At 43.7% G+C, this 20,085-nt stretch overlaps 1 protein-coding gene across 13 annotated transcripts in view; it reads left to right on the top strand.

Moving 5' to 3' along the window:
• Positions 1-20,085, top strand: part of POU2F1 (POU class 2 homeobox 1) — a 142,210-nt gene that overhangs the window by 34,753 nt on the left and 87,372 nt on the right. The window contains exon 1 of one of the 13 annotated variants that reach the window (XM_073617359.1): positions 6,919-7,212. The exons of the other annotated variants lie outside the window; for them this stretch is intronic. Within the exon in view, the coding sequence (XP_073473460.1) occupies positions 7,185-7,212 (28 nt within the window). The 5' untranslated portion in view covers positions 6,919-7,184. Of the gene's footprint in view, positions 1-6,918; positions 7,213-20,085 lie in introns of those variants that run through there. 13 annotated transcript variants of the gene reach the window in all.

Raw genomic sequence — 20,085 nt, 5'->3', positions numbered from 1 at the left:
CCTTTCAGGGTAGACTTGCTGGTATTCTGCCGAGAAAGTTCCTCTCGACGGATAGGGACCCCCAGTAGGTGCCGGCGGAAATAGCCAAAGCGAAATAGAGAAGAAATCGGCTGTACACGGCACCTGTAAGAGGGCCACTCGCGGGCTCGCTTCGCTCGCCACGCTTCGGGCACGGCCTCGCTGTGCTCGCCACTTTTTTATTCTCTCTAGGTCCACTTGGATGGTGGGGCTTGAACCTGGACCTAGGGCGCAGGCGCCGTGTACAGCTGATTGAAGTTTTTCAGCTTTGGCTATTTTCGGCGGCTCCTAGTCATTCGTACTGCGCAAGCGCAGCGCTTGAGCAGTACAGGGGGGTCCTTATCCGCCGAGGGAACTTTCTCGGCAAGACACCGGCTCCTCACTCACAACTTACAATACACATGAGTATAAACACATCCCCCAATAGTTTGCTAGGAGACAAAGGTGTGTTAATGAGCACAATAAACTATTGGGTGAAAGACCCGGGCTTTCCAGGTCTCATTAATCAGCATTCCTCTCACATACATCTGTCCAGTGAGTCCCAAGCTGGCAGAGACCATCATGGCCTCCTTAATAATGTCCTTTTGCATTACATAACAGAATATCTTCCTAAATGCTTGTAGCTCCTTCAAACGCCAGGGCCCATAGTCAGTAGGCAAGAGGCTAGCATTCGGTCCCCTCCAAAAGCCGGGTGAGACTCTATTTACTAATTAGGTGACCTCTAAAGGCAATTGGTTCCATTAGATTTTAGTTAGGGGTATCAGAGTAAAGGGGGCTGAATACAAATGTACGCCACACTTTTCACATATATATTTGTAAAACCTTTTGACAACCATTTATCATTTTCCTTCCACTTCACAATTATGTACGACTTTGTGTTGGTCTATCACATAAAATCCCAATAAGAAACATTTACGTTTTTGGTTGTAACATGACAAAATGTGGAAAATTTCAAGGGGTATGAATACTTTTTCAAGGTACTGTAAGATGCCCACTCACATATTAAAGTGCAACTTTTGTATACAGTACTTTGTGCTTGATCACACCAGCCGCCATGTTATACCGTGTGCACTGTGAAGGGAGCAGAGCTGTTTACTTATTTCCACTTTACGTTGTTCTTTAAATTGTATTGGATTGTTGCAAAAATTGCTTTTCACTCTTCTTCATGCACAGTGCGATGTGATATTGCGTTGTGTGTCGTAACATGCTGCGTTTAAAAAAAAAAAAAAAATAAGCGCACACCATGGCAGCACAATGGTATGAATTGAACTCGTAGGACCCAAGACACATTGCTTTGCCTGTGGCTGGGGCAGCGCACTTTAATGCATGTGTTGTGAATGAGCCCTTAACCTCTCTTTAAAAGTTCTTGTACTTTTCTCTTTACTCTGTGCACGGTCTGTAACTGGAAGAACGCTGCTGTTAACAGTCTTGTTGTGAAGGGATTAACTGAGATTGGAATGCAAAGACTCACTTCAAGATGCTTTTCTTTTCCCTGAAGTGACTGAGTGCTTCCCATTTTCTCCCCCTGGCCTCTGCTCCCTGTGGGTACCGCTCCTGGCAATGGTGACTTGTCATTGGTTGTCTATTCAGAAATGTCCCTCTCCCATTACAATTTTTTGCTTTTCTTAAAGGGACATTTACACTAATTTGTTTAGAAATTTTGATTATCTGGCTTTCTCTTAGTTTGAGAGGTTTCATTTTTAGGGTATTGGCAGCAGACTAGAGCATCACTCACTTTTCAGGAGGTGTATGGTGTGCGAGTACCAATCTCTTCTTTTTTTTTTTTTTTTTTTTTTTTAAGTATTCACCGATACCAATTACCGATACCTACTGGCAACTGTTCTGTTTACACTTCAGCTGTCAGCAGTGGTACAAAGCACTGAAAAGTTATATTACAAATATTTTTTTTTTTTTTTTTACGTTTTGCACTTTTGTCAATGTGAAACGTGTAAAAATATTAACCAACAAAGCAAACAAACAATAAAAAAAAGTTTTCATTATGAATAGTTTATAAAATAGTGAAAACATTTAACAAAAAAATCTGCAGAAAAATAAAATATGGAGAAAAAGGCGTTAATTAAGGCTGATCAGAGTAAATTAAGGATTAATAAGGGGTTTAACTGGGGAACATTTAATTAAAAAAAAAAAAAAAAAAAAACTTTTACTTGCCAGGTTGCTTTATATACTGACTTCATCTGCAGATCGAAGTTCATCCCTTTGATCTGTAGATGAATAAACTGAAAAGATACAAAAAGAAACAATGTTTCTTTTTATCTTTCTGTTTCAGTGCAATGGCTGCTTTTTTCCTTTTTTTTTTTTTTTTTTTTTCTTTTTCTTTTTTGACAGCTTCAGTTGCCGGGACTTTGTTTACACTTCAGCTGTCAGCAGGGGAGCCCCACTGACAGCTGAATGATTCATCAGTTGTTAACCTCCCTGGCGGTATGATTATGTCAGATTTTTGCGTCTCAATTCGGTACATTGTTTTGCATAGAAATTAAGTAATAACGCACTTAAATCTGTCCAAACAGGAGTCTAGAAGACATCCCGGGTATGATGAAGTTTAAAACGCGAAATCATAAATTATAATGTAATAAATAATTATAAAAAATAATATAATAATAAAATTCATTTCCTCGCGATTCACTATCGCTCAATTCTGCAAGTGTTCTAATTTACTATCGCTGTTTTCTTGCTGGTCTAAAACCACTTTTGACATAAAGACACTTTTTGGTTGCTATGGACAATCTCAAGTTTCCAGGCAGTTAGAACAGTATATATAATATAAAAGTGCAGGCAGGGCACTGAACAAAGCACTGGGGAGGGACAAAAGGGATGTGTGAAATGATTTGCTACAGTAATGTAATCTGTAAGATTACAGTGTACTGTATGTATTATGGTTTGTGTACTTTTTAAATTTGCTGCCGGGCTCCGCCCCCAATGCGTTGCGACGCTCGCAGGGAACGGAGCCCGGCACACAGCGCATCGGGCGGAGGACACAGCCCGCTGACACAGCGGGAGGACAGGATCCTGGGGACAAGGTAAGTACACCGCACCAGAATTCTGCAATGCAATCCCGAGTGTGGCTCGGGGTTACCGCTAATGGTACTGAAATTTAACCCTGAGCCACACTCTGAATTACCGCCAAGGAGGTTAAGGACACAACGGACCTGCTCCTTAACAACCGGTTATTCCCCCCCCCCCCCCCTTTTTTTTTTTTTAAACATTTCAGCTGACAGTTGAAAGGACCGAGCCAGAAAGTATCGGTTTCAGGTATCGGAGCATTTACACAAGTACCGATACTCATGCAAATGCTTAGTACCGGCAGCTCTACCCCCTTTCTACCCAGTCCAATTTTCAGCTTTTAGTGCTCTCATACTAGAGGTTCTCGGCCCAGGATACAAGATTGGCTCTGTCTGACTTGCTGCAGCGTCTAATGAACACTGGCAATTGCACAGTCATGCAACACTGTACCCAAATGAGATTTATGCACATTTTATTTACACAAATACAGCTTTCTTTTGGTGATATTTTATCACCGCCAAGTTTTTTTTATTGTATAAACAAAGAAGAAAACTGAAATTTTGAAGAAAAAAAAAAAACCTCCCAAAAAGATATTTTCTACTTTGTTATAAAACCTATTCAATAAAATCTAATTTCTTCATAAATGAAGTGCTGAAGCTGAAGTGCTGGTGGTGATCGGGGCAGATCCTGGTAACCGTGTGTTTTTGGGAAAACTATACTATTAAGATCACTAGTATAGTTCTGATAATGATCAAGATGTTGATCCCGTACACACACTATACTAGTAATGGTGGTGAACAGTGACTTATAGTGTGACTGTGACAGTATGACGGGCAATCAGGGGTTGGCCCCAACTGACACTGAGTGGGAGAGGTGCTAACTGTCTATGAAACTATCTAGTGACACTAATACAGTGATCAGTGATAATACTGTACTAATGACACTGGCTGGGTGATGGGGGGGTGGGGGATCAGGAGGGCAATCAAACCGTTAACTGTGTGCCTAACAAGTGTATATGTGCTGATTTTACTCCCTTACAGACTGACTTTTCTTCCTGATTTACTAACACCCAGATCTGTGCTGTGATTATCCACAGCAATCAGCAGGTTCACAGCCAAAATCATTGGCTGCCAGCCTGCTGATGAACTTTGCGCTGTGCCCAACCACAGCGCTAGTGGCAGGAGGGGGCACGCGCCCAGGGGAGTAGTAATTTTACTGCTGGTCGGCAGCTTCTCCGGGCATTGTGCCGAACTTCAGGGTTTACAGGCGTGTGCTCCCTGCCACGCGTGCACAAATATGATTGACTTAAACCGACGGTTCAGTTGGGCTTTAATGCAAGAAATGGCCAACATGCAGGCAACTGTTGCAGATTGATGCTCGGTACATCCGTCAGCGGCTCACCCAGAGTTTTGGTTGTGACATCTTGTCTCACACCCCCCACCCCCACATGTGCTGCTAAAATCTGAAGGGACCACCGAGGTTACTTCTTTATAAAGGCTTGTAGCATCATCACCGTAACATGTCTTTTCACTGCCATGCCTTTCTGCTGCAGGCATCACCCCGATAAAACCCCTTGAAGTAATATCGGTCAGTTTTGTGACCGATACTTCTAAAAAAAGTGAATATCGGTTGATCCCTAGTGAATATCTCCTAAATAGTGCAGGCTTAGGAGATATTAATTTTACCTACAGGTAAGCCTTATTATATAGGCTTACCTGTAGGTAAAAAAAATCACAAAGCGGGCTTTACTACCACTTTAAAGTAGTGCAGTGCTAAATGGTAAAAAATGGCCTAGTCATGAAAGGGGCAAAACCTTCCGGAACTGAAGTGGTTGGAATAATCTGTGTATTTTAGATGTTTTAGTACAGCTTTTTGAAAAGAAAGCCTTGCGGTGCACACAAGTAAAACAGACTACCTGTGTAGTGCTATAGTCTTCATCCAAGGACTACTGTGATGCCTCAGTTCTCCCCCTATCTCTTCCATTTTGTTGGTCATTTAGGAACCCTTTCTAAAGACCTGTTTGTGAAGAACTGAAATTCTCAAGCACACCTACAGCAGGTTTGGTGCTGCCTGTCAAATGCATAAAGTCTAAAGCTGGATACACACTATACAACTTTTGTTGTTTGACTTCCTTTAGATTTACCTTCAACTATGTAGTGCCAAGGGGCGTGCCTGATTGCATACGAATTGAAAGTGTTTTTAGGTTTGACCTCCATATTATATGGTTTTGTTAAATCTAAAGGCAAAAATCTAAGACCCCTTTTACACTGAGGCAGTTTTCAGGCATTTTAGCACTAGAAATAGCATGTAAAGCGCCTGAAAACTGCCTCCCATGCTGCCCGAATGTGAAAGTCCGAGTGCTTCCGCACTGGAGCGGTGCGCTTGCGGGACGTTAGAAAAAGTCCTGCAAAAAGCAATCTTTGAGGCAGTTTGGGAGCGATGTATTTAGAGCTCCCAAAACGCCCTGCCCATTGAAATGAATGGGCGGTGCTTCAGAAGCACTGTCCATTCAACACAGGCGCTTTTAAAGAGGAAGTAAACCCTGGTGGGTTTTAACTTCCTCTTTATTTCCCTGCAAAGGTAAAGCATAATGGGCTACTATGTGATGCATAGTAGCCCATTATGTGTCACTTACCTCAAACCGAAACCAACGATGTCTCCATTGTCCCCACTAGCAGGGAGCGTCCATCTTCGCCCCTCTTCTTTCCGGGGCCGTGAACTCCGGCTCTGTGACTGGCCAGAGTCACGTGATGTCACTCTCGCGCTGGAGCCGCCAGTCACGACATGACCCCTATTAGAAACGGCACCATGTGCCGTTTCTTAAGGGCGCATGCGCCGTAGACATCGGTGCACACGCCGTAGACATCGGGGCACACGCCGTAGACATCGGGGCACACGCCGTAGACATCGGGGCACACGCCGTAGACATCGGGGCACACGCCGTAGACATCGGCGCTCGGCTATTTAGTAAATATCTCCTAAACCGTGAAGGTTTAGGAGACATTTCAAGCACCTACAGGTCAGCCTTAATATAGGCTTACCTGTAGGTAAAAGTGGTTGTACAGGGTGTAAACCACTTTAACCCCTTTGGCTGCTAGCGGGGGTTAAAAGCACCCCACTACCCGCCGAAAAGCGCCACTTAAAAAGCGCTAAAGCGCCGCTAAAATCGAGCGGCGCTTTAGCACTAAAGCTCGGGCGGCCCCAGTGTGAAAGTAGCCTAAAGAACATTTGTATAGTGTGTATCCAGCTTTAGAAGTTTTGTATGTCCACCAATCAAATTAAACCTGTCTTGTAAGTTAGAATGTGATTGGAGGATGTTGCTCTGGCTGAAGTGTATACTCTTGTTTTCACCTGTTACATGCAATTGTTCTTCAGATACAGATAGCATTTTGCATTCCGTACTCCTGTCCCACAACTTTCTCCTAGCAATCCATCCCCTTAACCAGCCCCTCCATCTTATCACTTTACTACTCGCTGCTTGGGTCAGAAAAGCCAATCCAGTGGAAGAAATTTCATTTTGTTCCCGTTAATTATTATTCTGGCACTCCACAGATAATTCTCTCTCTCCCCCCCCCCACCTTCGTGCACTTTTTTTTTTCTCCCCGGCTGCTGTGCTGCTTGGAATGTTTGCGCTAACCAATTAATATGCAAATGAGCTGATAAATATTTATGCCGCGATTTAAATTATGCAGGGAGCGCTTTCAGTGTACTCTGCAAATGAATTGCTCACGGACTTCAAAGTGCTGGCTGCTGCGCTAACGAGGGAAGATTTGCATAAGGCCCTAATCAGCCGCATACTGATTAAGTTTCATTATGGAAACTGCCAGCTGCAATCTTTGTTTCTATTTTATTACAAAAAGGGGAACTTTTTCACGCTTCAGTTGCCTTGACAATGTCAGAACGAGCTAGCGGGAGAAGCTAAAAAACTCTGCAGTGCAAACTCTCCCAAGTTTTCTGTCTTCGGTTTTGCACACAGCTATGGTCTAGTCCGTGTAATATCTGTTGCTTTTTTTTTTTTTTTTTTTTATTACACCCCCCCCCCCCTGCTCTTCCCCCTTTCCTCGTCCAAATTAGTCGTCTCCTATTGAATTATTAGGCAGATTCTTCCTTCCACCTGTTTGGGAAGCTCTCGGCGTAACATCATCATGCTGGACTGCAGCGACTACGTACTAGGTGGGTACTGCTTGTGCTTTTCATAACCGTTTTAATATGGTAATAGGGGGTGTGTGGTAGACTAATAGCATATGTACGAGAATGGCTCGGCATGCTGGACCTCCCTGGCTCAACGCTCACTGAAATCTGTCACGGGGCTTAAACCAGCGTGTCTCCGAGAAGGAGGTTGTGTTGGCAGAGCTTGCAAATCGCCATGTCTTTTTTATGGTTTGATAGATGATGTGGGATCTCCTGTAATCTTGTTTTTTTTTATTTTTGTCTTTTTGTTTTTATTTGGTGAAAAATTTATCTATTGTGGTTTTGGATAGTTTAAAATAGTTGTTATCAACTGTATCTGTGAAGGTTCTCCTTTATCCAGGTCATTTTATAGCTAATAATAGTCACGTTCAACTGGACTTCTGTAATTTTGGAAATATTTTGTAGGATCTCCAAGCCACTTCTTCAGTTCTTATGAGTGTCGGGAATCTACCTGAGCATTGATACCCCCAACAGACATCTTAATCCAACCATCACCATGGTATGTGAAGATGGTGATTGTCCAAGAACAGGTTGGGAGGTATTACGAACGTGCCTGGTGCTCCCTGTGTGCTTATCTTTCCGACACTTAAAAGATCTGAATTCGTGGCTTGGATTGACTACAAACATCTTCAACATTCCAGAACATGTCAAGTTGAACGTGACGAACTACAACTAGTGATGTGAGCAACAATTTCCACCACTTCTAGGCAATGACGGGAGTTCTTCATTGACCGATGCTGAGCACCAATGCCACCTGTTGCTCCAGACTAGTTCAATGCATGACCGTGGAAAGGGGAGAAGTCAAAAAGATTGCCACCTTTTTTTGGAAGTTCCCTCAGCCTGGCGTGAGCAGTCACACTTCTTACCCCTCGCTGTGCAGTTGTCACCAGGTCGTCAAAACATTTTCAAGAGCCACCTACCTTAGAAGCCGAACCAAGATGCTTGAAAAAAAAAAAATGAAGACCTTGGACTGGCTGTATTAACAGTATTTATACATAATGGAGGATCCTTCTTTGAATTGCACAATGTTTTTTTTGCATATTTATATTTGACCTAATTTAATATGTGCAAATCGCCCAATCAAATCTATGCTTCTTTCATTTGTCTACATAGTTACATAGTAGGTGAGGTTGGAAAAAAAGACACAAGTCCATCAAGTCCAACCTATGTGTGTGATTATATGTCAGTATTACATTGTATATCGTTCAGGTGCTTATCTAATAGTTTCTTGAAACTATCAATGCTCCCCGCAGAGACCACCGCCTGTGGAAGGGAATTCCACATTCTTGCCGCTCTTACAGTAAAGAACCCTCTACGTAGTTTAAGGTTAAACCTCTTTTCTTCTAATTTTAATGAGTGGACACATGTCTTGTTTAACTGCCTTCTGCGAAAAAGTTTTATCCCCATTGTGGGGTCACAAGTACAGTATTTGTATATTGAAATCATGTCCCCTCTCAAGCGTCTCTTCTCCAGAGAGAATAATTTTTAGTGCTCACAGACTTTCCTCATAACTAAGATCCTCCAGACCCTTTATTAGCTTTGTTGCCCTTCTTTGTACTCTCTCCATTTCCAGTACATCCTTCCTGAGGACTGGACAGCATACTCCAGGTGCGGCCAGACCAGAGTCTTGTAGAGCGGGAGAATTATTGTTTTATCTCTGGAGTTGATCCCCTTTTTAATGCATGCCAATATTCTGTTTGCTTTGTTAACAGCAGTTTGGCATTGCTGAGCCTATCATCTACTAGAACCCCCAGGTCCTTTTCCATCCTTGATTCCCCCAGAGGTTCTCCCCCCAGTGTATAGATCGCATTCATATTTTTTGCATTCAATAGTGGACCTATCGTTTTTTTTTAGGTTACTGAGAAACTATGGGGGAGATTTACTAAAACTGGTGCACAGAGAATCTTGTGCAGCTCTGCATAGTAACCAATCCGCTTCCATGTTTTAGACCTTATTTACATTGGAGCGACAGGTCATGACAAGCTGCACCCTATTGCTGGCAATCGCACTGATCAAATCTGTGCGACGCCGACTTTGAGCGCCACATTCATTTTAAAAAATAGGTCCTGCTTTACTTTTTTGGCGATTTTTTTGTTTTTTTGTTTTTTTTTTGTTTTGTTTTTGTTTTTTTTTTTTTGGTGCGACTTGCATAGACATCTGTGCATGAAGCCACACAGATGTCTTCCAAGTTGCACCCGAAGTCGCACTGACGTGTGGTTTTCAGGTGAAATCGCACCATTTCAAAGCCGCAGTCAATGTGAACAAGGGCTTGTTGTCAAAGCTCAGTTGAACAATCTGTAGTTAGAAGCTGATTGGTTACCACGCACGGCTTCACCAGATTCTCTCCTTGCAAAGTGCACAGTTTACATGTCTTTAGTAAATCTCCCCCAGTGCTGTGGTGTGGGAGACATAGGTGTTGATTTACTGAAGGCAAATAGGCTGTGTACTTTTGCAAGTGCAATTGCTCCAAAGCTTGGAAATCAACAAATCTTTTCCTCATTTACTATCATCCACCCATGTGCAAGCATAATTTCTCTCTTTTTTTGTTTTTTTTTATGTTCCTCTCTTGTGATTGGGTATTCTTTGCAAAGTGAAACCTTACCTCATTTACTAAGCTCTGTGCAAAGTGCACAGTCTGTTTTCCCTTTAGTAAATCAGCCACATAACGTATTAAAATAATATTCAGCTATCTGTCATACTTAGTTGACTGAGTTCGGAACCTGAACTGATGTCTACCTGTAACTGAAACCCCCTTTTTTTTTTTTTTTTTTTTTTTGGGTGGGCTTAGAAAGCACATTCAGCAAACTGCACGTTTTTGAGGTTTTTTTGTAACATTTGCCTGAAATGGCACGTAACGTAGAACCCAAACTCAAAAGTGAAGGTCTGCGATGTTATAGGGAACGTTTAGAAACGTGAATTGTACCTAATCCGTATGCTGACAAATTTTACGTTTTTGTCTGGAATTTCTCCTGAAAAACAGCCATCAACTTCCTGATATGTGAGTGTGCCTAGGCACAAAACTGTATATCTGCACTGAGGGATCTAAGGCACTGCTGATCTCAGGAGATTTGAAATGAAATGGGCGATTGTCATCACTTTTTCTCCTTGCTATGTGCTCTCACTTGAAGCAAAGCCTGGCTTCTCAGTACAGAAACAGTGCAGAATTAGTATTCGTAAGTCAGTAATGGAGGGAAAGATCAGCTGCAGGGGGAGCCACAGACACTGGTGGATAGGTCTTTACCCTCTACCAATAAAAAAAAAACACTGCTAAAAAAATGCTAGTTGCCGGATCATCTTCTGCTTCTTTCCGGTCACATAAGTATCTTTGCTTTGGTTCTTCTATGTGCAGCAGGGGCCATGGGCTTGTGACATTCTGCTCTCATTCTGACTATCCTGCCCAAGAGCCCATGTAAGGAGAACTACATCACAACACACTCCTTCATCTAGAAGATGGGAAGAGCTGTATGTGCTTCATAGGCGCTTTCTCCATGGTGACAACCCCTTTACATTGGAAGGGCTGGCATGCCTACACCATCCTGTAGTCCTTGGAGATGTTGGCAGCAAGTGTGGGAATGCTGCTGGAATTGAGGTCCGCGAGCGAATACTGGCAAGATCAACAGGCAAGAACTGCTGGAATTAAAGGGAACTGAGCTTGAGCACAAATAGAGAGAAGATTTGATAAATGCACAATCTAATAGAAAAATACCCGGCGATACACTTTAAAGTGGACCTTCGTTCATTTTTTGTCAACTTTCCATCTAGTAAATCTTCTGCCCCTGTTGTTGTTTTTAACATTTTTTTTTTTCTGCCAGTAAATACCTTTATACAGCCCACTTCCTGTATCTTGTCTTGTGATTAGCCTAGGCCAGTGATGGCGAACCTTGGCACCCCAGATGTTTTTGAACTACATTTCCCATGATGCTCATGCACTCTGCAGTGTAGTTAAGCATCATGGGAAATGTAGTTCCAAAACATCTGGGGTGCCAAGGTTCGCCATCACTGGCCTAGGCTTATGACACCATGCACAGCTCGCGCTATCGCTCACTCTCATGAGAGTTTGCCAGGAAGAGAGGGGGGGTGAGTCATAAGAGGGCCAATGGGGGCTGCAAAGCGGGAGGTGTGTCTGTGTAAATCCAGGAAGTGAACAGGCAGCAGCTTCAGCTGCCCACAGTTAAAATGGTTGCAGTCAGACTCAGTGGAGGGAGATTTCCGCAGCATATTTAGCAAGTACAGAATCACAGTATATATAAACTAATATGCAAAGTGGTTGGAGGGAAAGCTTCAGAATGGCAAAGATGTTTTACAAATTATGTGAGCAGACTGCAGTTCCTCTTTAATTTATACCTAGCATAGGTGAGGGTGCACAAGTCCTCTTTTTTTTTTTAAAGTACATGCCCAGCCTAACTTTTTTTTTAGATAAAGTGGGAAGGTTAAAGGTTAGTTGGGTTTTGCTGATACCTGCTGTCACATTTTACCAGACAGAGAGTGAGGGGAACTCTCCAACAGCAACACAGACAGATATAAAAAGAGTCCTGTCATTTTAATTGCTCAGTGAATGGATTAACAGGGCATCACACTAAAATCGTAAAGGATACCCCAACAGCTTTAAAAATATTAGTTCAGCTTTACAAAAAAAAAAAAAACCACACTGACTGAACGATTTGTATAGCGATACAAATGCGAACTGAATCGCCTCAATTCCCATATGGGAATTGCAGCATAGTGTGCTAAACCTACCATCCATTCATGGCTCCCTTTCTGTTTAAACCGCATCTTCACTCTGTGAAGGTATTGTTAAGGTACTTGCCTACTTAGCGGATCAAGTGTTGCCCTGCTGAGATCGGCCTCTCTTCGCCTAGGTGAATAAAGGCTGGCCAAAGCTTTATTAAAAAAAAAAAAAAAAAAAAATAGAACGTAAACAAAGAGGAAAAAAATAAAGCCCAATTTGTGCAGCGGAGGGAAGGAGGGGTGGATGTGACGCAACCTGTAATTGGAGGGTGAAGATCCGTTATAAAAAAAAGAAGTCCACAACCGGATTTAGAAGAAGCTTCCCAAATTCTCTGCAGCCAGCTATAGCCCCATCCTCCAGTTATTGCAGGGGGTGGAGTAGCCGTTGGGACCAGCGCCCCCTCGTGCCACGGAAGGGCACGATTACTGTTCTTTTGCGCAACACATATGAAGTGTGTACTTCTCTCATTGCAACTTCATTTTATATTTTACCAAAAAAATGGGTAATATATGGTGTGCCCTAACATTTAATAACATACATTTGATAAATTTGATCTAATATGTGAAATAAAACTTGCCACTATTACCATTTTATTCTCCAGGGCCTCTGCTTTCAGAAAATATGTAATTTTTCGAAGGGGTTTAAAGTGTTTCTATGTATTCTATGCGTTAAGATAAGAAAAACCTTCTGTGTGCAGCAGCCCCCCTTAATACTTACCTGAGCCCCATTTCGATCCAGCGATGTTGCACGAGAGACTTGGCTGTCTGGGACTCTCCCTCCTGATTGGCTGAAAGACACAGCGGGCACCATTGTCAATCGAAGTTTGTGAGCCAATGAGGAGAGAGAGGGGGTGGGGCCGAGCCGCGGCTCCATGTCTGAATGGACACACAGAGCAGCGGCTCAGCTTGGGTGCCCCCATTGGAATCTGCTTGCTGTGGGTGCACTCGGCTGGAGGGGAGGGCCCAGGAACGCCGGTTAGGGACCCGAGAAGAGGAGGATCTGGAATTCTCTGTGCAAAACCAACTGCACAGAGGAGGTAAGAAAAAAAACTTTCTTATTTAAAAAACAAAACAAAAAACAAGACTTTAGTATCACTTTAACTAATCTTCAGGCCTAACATTCACATTCTTACGTGTGCAAAACCCTTGATCACCTTTTAAGTCATATAGAGTTAGATTTACTAAAGCTGGAGAGTGCAAAATCCGGTACAGCTCTGCATAGAAACCAATCCGCTTCCAGGTTTTATTGCCAAAGCTTAATTGAACCCAGAATCTAAATGGCTACCATGCAGAGCGGCACCGGATTCTGTGTGCTCCAGTTTTAGTGAATAGTCCCCACACTGTCATAGTGAATCTGTTGGGTATCAACACGCGCAGCGCCTTTAGGCCTCATGCACACTGAACGTTAAAATAACGTTATAACAACGTCAGTAGCTTTGCAGTAAGTTTTTCAACTTTTTTCAATGTTTTTGCAATAGCGTTTTTAGCGTTTATTAGCATTTTTTAGTGTTTTTTTGTTTTTTTTTTTAAATCTTTTTGTTTTTGTTTTCCAATGGATGAACATTGAACGCTGGTGAGCGACGTTTTTGAGCGTTTATTGGCCTTTATCAGCGTTAGAGCATTTTTGCAGCTGAAAAACCTCTCTCAGAACCCACAAGTTTTGTTTTTTGTTTTTTTTTTTTTTTTACTGCTCAAAAACGTTACTGCCCAAAACTGCTGATAACAGCCTATGTGTGCATAGGACGCATAGGATAACATGATGGAGAGTTTAATGACTGTAGAAAAAAAACATCTACTGCCAAAAACAGCTGCTGTAAAAACGTCCAGTGTGCATGAGGCCTTAGAGAGTGCAGCCAGTTAAAGTGCTACCCCCCCCCCGCCCCCATTTGTTCCACCTGATTGATCCCACCATATTGTGCGGTCACTGTGCTCTCTGTGTGGGGTTGTGTGAAGAGAACTTGTCTGTCCCCAACTGCTCTTTCCCCAGGTGCAAAGAATGTATTTCCTAACACAACAATTTGGTGCCCTAGTAGACAGAGCAGAACTATGTACTGTGTGTGTTGTGCTGGAAAGGACTGTGTGTGGTGAAGGTCTATAACACACCCAGTATTATCCCACATCTGTCCCCCCCCTGTGTATTCAGGCGTTGGGCATACAGCTGAACAGAGCAGCGCTGCATTGTTCGGATTGTCACTGCCGTGGTCTCATCAGGCTTCATTATTGTGAATTCCTGTCATTCCCAGAACACCGTCAGCTGAGTGTCTTTTATATCCAGGCTCACTGAGCCTCCTCTTGGGTTGGATCTGCTCTGCATTTTCATCACTTATATACACCAGCTTCAGACTAGAAATTGTACTATTTATATACCCCGATGCAGCCCAGGGGTGAGTTGAAGGAAGCAGTATCTATATTCTATGTGTCGCTATTTAAAAGTTTAGTCTATTCTATTTTGACTTCCTTTTTGGTTATACCTTTCCCCTTTTAATCGAGTTAAAAAATAAAATGATACCTTTCCATTTTTATGACATACCATATTTTATACGCATTGAAGTCATCGCTTGGTCTGCTCTATGCAATCCGGGCAGATCCTGGCTGTACATAGCTTTCTGAAAACAGTAGACAGCCCTTGGTGGTGTCCATATGTGGTGCTGAGCGTCCATTCCTAGAGCCTTAAATCCAATGCATGAAAAGGGCCAGGGAAAGTCGGTCCAAGGAGGAAAGAGCTATATGACGCTGGATGGCCTTCAGCTAGGAAATGAGGCAGGCTCTATCTGACTTGCAGCAATTTTAGTACAGTAAAGGAGCCTGTACAACTGTGCAAGACTGAAGGTCATCCACTTTAAGAGGATGTTTTGTGTGCTATAGACCAGGAGGTCTTCAAAGTTTCTAAAGAAAGGGCTAGTTTGCTGTCCTTTAAAACTTTAGGGGGGCCAGAGTAGAAAATGGCATTGGTGGGAGTAAACAAATTGCATAGTGCCTGGGGTCAGTCAGAGGATTAGTGCCCCATCATTGTGGTCAGTGGGAAGGATTAGTGCTCCATCATTGGTGTCAGTGGGAGGAATAGTGCCCCATCTTTGGTGTCAGTGGGAGGAATAGTGCCCCATCATTGGTGTCAGTGGGAGGAATAGTGTCCCATCATTGGTATCAGTGGGAGGAATAGTGCCCCATCATTGGTGTCAGTGGGAGGAATAGTGCCCCATCATTGGTGTCAATGGAAGGAATAGTGCGCCATCTTTGGTGTCAATGGGAGGAATAATGCCCCATTTTCGGTGTCAGTGGGAAAGATAGTGCTCCATCATTGGTGTCAATGGGAGGAATAGTGACCCATCACTGGTGTCAGTGGGAGGCAGAGTGACCCATCACTGGTGTCAGTGGGAGGCAGAGTGACCCATCACTGGTGTCAGTGGGAGGAATAGTGACCCATCGCTGGTGTCAGTGGGAGGGATAGTGACCCATCGCTGGTGTCAGTGGGAGGGATAGTGACCCATCGCTGGTGTCAGTGGGAGGGATAGTGACCCATCGCTGGTGTCAGTGGGAGGGATAGTGACCCATCGCTGGTGTCAGTGGGAGGGATAGTGACCCATCGCTGGTGTCAGTGGGAGGGATAGTGACCCATCGCTGGTGTCAGTGGGATGAATAGTGACCCAACGCTGGTGTCAGTGGGAGGAATAGTGACCCATCGCTGGTGTCAGTGGGAGTAATTATGTTCCATCATCGATGTTGGGGGAAGGAACAGTGGCCCATCGACATCAGCAGGGGGATGGTGCCTCATATCAGTGGGAGGAGTAGTGCCCCAGTCAAAGGAACGCATCTGGCCCATGGGCCACAGTTTGGAGACCACTGTTATAGACTACCACTTTTAAAGTAGTTCTAAAGGCAAAAATTTTTTTTTATTTTTTTATTTTTTTTTTTTTACTTGAGGCATTCTCTGCATTAAAGCAGCTGTAAGGTTTAATTTTTATATTTATTACTAAAAGATGGATAATACCTGCTCTGTGCAATGCTTTTGCACAGGGCGGCTCTGATCCTCTTCTTCTGGGGTCCCCTTCCGACACTCTTGACTCTTTTCCGTGAGCCACCAGAGGAAGCCACTTTCTATGGTGACACAGTGGTGGACGTGCTCCTGAGCAGGGCTGTTCGTGTCCATTGACACACAGGGGAAGAAAAAAAATCACCAGCCGCCACTGCTTAGTGTTTCTTGCATGCTTTTGAAGAGAAGCGGGAAAGAGACTTTTTTTTTTGGGGTGGATGACAGTAATTAGCAAAGCTCTTCAAGCCTTTCAAGCTTTCCCTTATCGGTTGGCCTGCAGATGTTTTCTAATTCCATGACCTCTGAAAACCAGATAATATCATTTTGTGTCTAAAGTCTGCGGAGTGGTATAAATGAGTGTATTAGAGTCTAATTGTATGGCTCCGTTGTCCCTCTGCACACACCTGTTATTTTCTAGTGTCATTTCAGAACCTCGCCGGAAATGCTGCAGTTTCAATATGGATATCACAGAATGGCTGTTTAAAAAAAAACATGTCAATTATTATTGCTGATGTATTTGTTAACTTGTAGTATATTAGGAATACATTTTCTTATAATTTAACTGATTGCACCTTTTTAAAATAACAAACATATGATACATACCTGCTCTGTGTAATGGTTTTGCACAGAGCAGCTCCGATCCTCCTCTTCTGTGGTCCCCTACCTTCGCTCCTGTCCCCGCCCCTGAGTCACTTGCTATGGGGGCACTGTGTGTGTGTGTGTGTGTGCGCTCTCACTCCCACTTCATAGACACAGAGCATGGCTCAGCCCCGCCCCTGGCCCCCCCTCACTGGTTGTGATTGACAGCAGCGGTAGCCAATGGGGAGGGAGTGAGCCGATGCTCCCCCCCCCCCATCCTCCACTGATTCACCTCAACATTACTAGTGTAGAGTATACTAACCCACCATATTAAATTCAAAATACTAACCACAACATACAAGGCCATCCACAACATCGCCCCTAGCTACATCACCAACCTCATCTGCAGATATCGCCCAAATCGTTCCCTCCGCTCTTCCCAAGACCTCCTGCTGTCTAGCTCCTTTATTATCCCCTCCCATGCTCACCTCCAGGACTTCTCCAGAGCCTCTCCCATCCTCTGGAACTCCCTGCTGCAATATGTCCGGTCAGCTATTAACCTTTCCGCCTTTAGGCAATCCCTGAAAACTCTATCTATTCAGGGAAGCTTACCCCACCTCCACCTAAGAACTGTCCCCGAATCACCTTCATCAGATCATCTCCCGCAGCTATTACCTTTTGTATCACCTCCCCCCTCCCTTTAGATTGCAAGCTCCATGAGCAGGGCCCTCCTGTCCTTTCTGTTTTGTATCTGTACTGTCCCCCCTCTACATTGTAAAGTGCTGCGCAAACTGTTGGTGCTTTATAAATTCCTGTATAGTAATAGTGAGCAGTGTTATTTCTGGTCATATGCTCCACTCTATGCATATTACAATTTCCGTAGAGCTTTCCCCATGATTCCCATAATATTATATGTGTATTTAATTGATTTTAGGCTTGTTGTTCACCTGTAAAGCCTCCCATATGTTCATGTCCAGATGCCCTCAGACTGCTGCTGGGCACCGCTATCTTGGATGTTAGATCAGCAGACTCAGAGCTGTCACTCAAATGTCACTCTGTAGTATTCCCTTCCACTCCGCCCCTGGCTGCTACATAAAACGTTATGTAGGAAGGTGATGGGTGGAGCTGGGCCAGCACAGACGGTGACTGGACACTTCCAAAAGAAAAGAGGGCTATGACATCCAAGGAGGGGAGAAGCTGTGTTGGGGAAATGACTCCTCCTGTAATGGTAATAAGCTCAAAGGCACTATTGAATGATCAAATCAATAACTGCAAACAAAAATGGTGCAAGTTAATAAAATACTTGATTTTTCTGTGTGTTTATCTGCAATTTTTTAAATGGTTGACTGCGTCTCTTTAAAATAAGTGCTTACTGACCTTTGTAGCTGCAGGCGTTGTGGAGAAATTCATCCTCATCTTATCCGGACTGGCAATTGCAAATTTCTTTTTTTTTTTTTTTTTTTTTTTAACATGGCAACTGTAGAACATTCTACAAAGTGAACCTGTCACTTTGCCCTGAATAACCGTGTATAACCTCGTGGTCTGTGCGTTTTTTTTTTTTTTTTTTTTTCCCTTGTTACGGCAGCATTCAGTGTTTTCCAGAGCCCAGATCTCCGTTTATCGGTGTATCGTCTGCTCTGCTCGCTGTAAATTGAGAGACTTTTTTTTTTTTTTTTAGAAGAAAATCCTTCCTCTCATAAACAAGCGGTTTCCATGGTGACGGGAAGACGGTGCTGAGATGGAAGTTTTGTGAGAAGAGGAACAGCCATGCAGTTTTCAGCACAATATAAATTCTATTTATCTGCGATGTGGGGTTTGTGTGCTCCAGACTCGGAGGGATTAAGCTGCAGCCGGCAAATTATGTCTGAGGCCTAAAAGTCAGGGAGCCTGTGCAGACAGATACCGGGGTGCTGGAGAGAGAGAGAGAGAGAGACTGCAGTCATCTATTGATCTACGGTCTCCTGCGCCATTCCACCAACCCGGGCCAATCAAAGCCATCGCTCAGATCTGTCTGAACCTTAAATACCTCTCCGCCATTGTCTCACCGCCATAGTTGTCCTATTTGTGGCGTCCGTGAAGGATGGATGCTTGGAAAGTATCTCATGTGGCAATAAAATGTGTGGCAGGGAATTGTTCTGTGTCCGCTCACCTACATTTCTTGGGAGTCGCTCTCTGCTTTTACCCAGATCTCCCTAAATTCCTCTCATATTCACTAATGACAGGTCCTCTTTGTTGCATGGTTGACTGGTGTCCTGTATTTTGTGAAACAGTCTTTATCATGTTCATATGTTCAAGGGCCCATTCATACTATGGCATTTTCAGTAACACACTTTACATGCATTACCAATACATGTGCCTTTTTTGTACCCTGCCAAAAAAATGGTGCATTCTACAACGCACGTCCATCGGCAAGGTCCATTCACAATGAATGTCCCCTGTACATCACATCACAATTTATTACAGGCAGACCACAGCACAGGGCCACCAGTGGCAGCGAGCCATAAAATGCAATAATCATGTAATGTGGCTACTGTTCCTAAAAAACTGACAGTTGTATATACATGGCACAATACTACTTCTATTGTTACATTGACTGGAAGTTGTGTTTTTTTTTTTTTTTTTTTTTTCTTTTTGTTCTTTGTATGTAAATTTATACACAATATCACTTCCTGTCTTCTGCATGCTGGGCGTAATTCTCAGTATCTGTTCTTATTCTGTATGAATGATGCACAGTATCACTTCTCTTGTGCTGGGCGTAATTCTCAGTATCTATTCCTGTTCTGTGTATATTGACTCTGCACAGTACTACTTCTCTTGTTCTGTATGATTGGTGTAATTCATATGAGTGTAGTTCTTATTATTATTATATGCTTGGACTCTGCACAATACCACTTCTCTTGTCCTGTGCGGCCAGGTGTAATTCTCAGCAGGGTGGATTTGATTTAAAGCGGAGTTCCACCCAAAAATTGAACTTCTGCTTTTCGGAATCCATCCCCCCCTCTGGTGCCACATTTGACACCTTTCAGAGGGGGGGGGGGGGGGGGGAGCAGATACCTGTCTAATACAGGTATTTTGCTCTCACTTCCGGGCATAGATAGCTGAGCCACCCACGGGTATCTACGCCACCTCCGGCGCCTTCTCCACCCCCCCCCCCCCCCCCCCCACTGTCTTCTGGGAGACACACAGGGCCCAGAGGGAGAGCGCAGCGTTGCACAGCGTGAGTCGCGCAAGCGCAGTAGGGAACCAGGAAGTGAAGCCGCAATGAAGGGAGCGATTCCCTTAACGAAGTTGGCGGCGCCTCTACCCAAGAGCTGAGGGACGGGTCGGCTTCGGGTGTCGACATCGCGGGCTCCCTGGACAGGTAAATGTCCTCATTTTAAAAGTCAGCAGCTGCAGTATTTGTAGCTGCTGACTTATGAAAAATTAGGTGGAACTCCGCTTTGAATCAACTCCTATTTTAAATCATAATTTTTAAAGAGCAACAGTCATCTCTGTCCCGCAGCGACTCTTCTGATCCG

This window comes from Aquarana catesbeiana, linkage group LG02 (genome assembly GCF_042186555.1).
Source record: "Aquarana catesbeiana isolate 2022-GZ linkage group LG02, ASM4218655v1, whole genome shotgun sequence".
Lineage (NCBI taxonomy): Eukaryota > Metazoa > Chordata > Amphibia > Anura > Ranidae > Aquarana > Aquarana catesbeiana.
The sequence above is the reverse complement of the archived record's forward strand: the minus strand, read 5'-3'. Positions and strand labels throughout refer to the sequence as shown.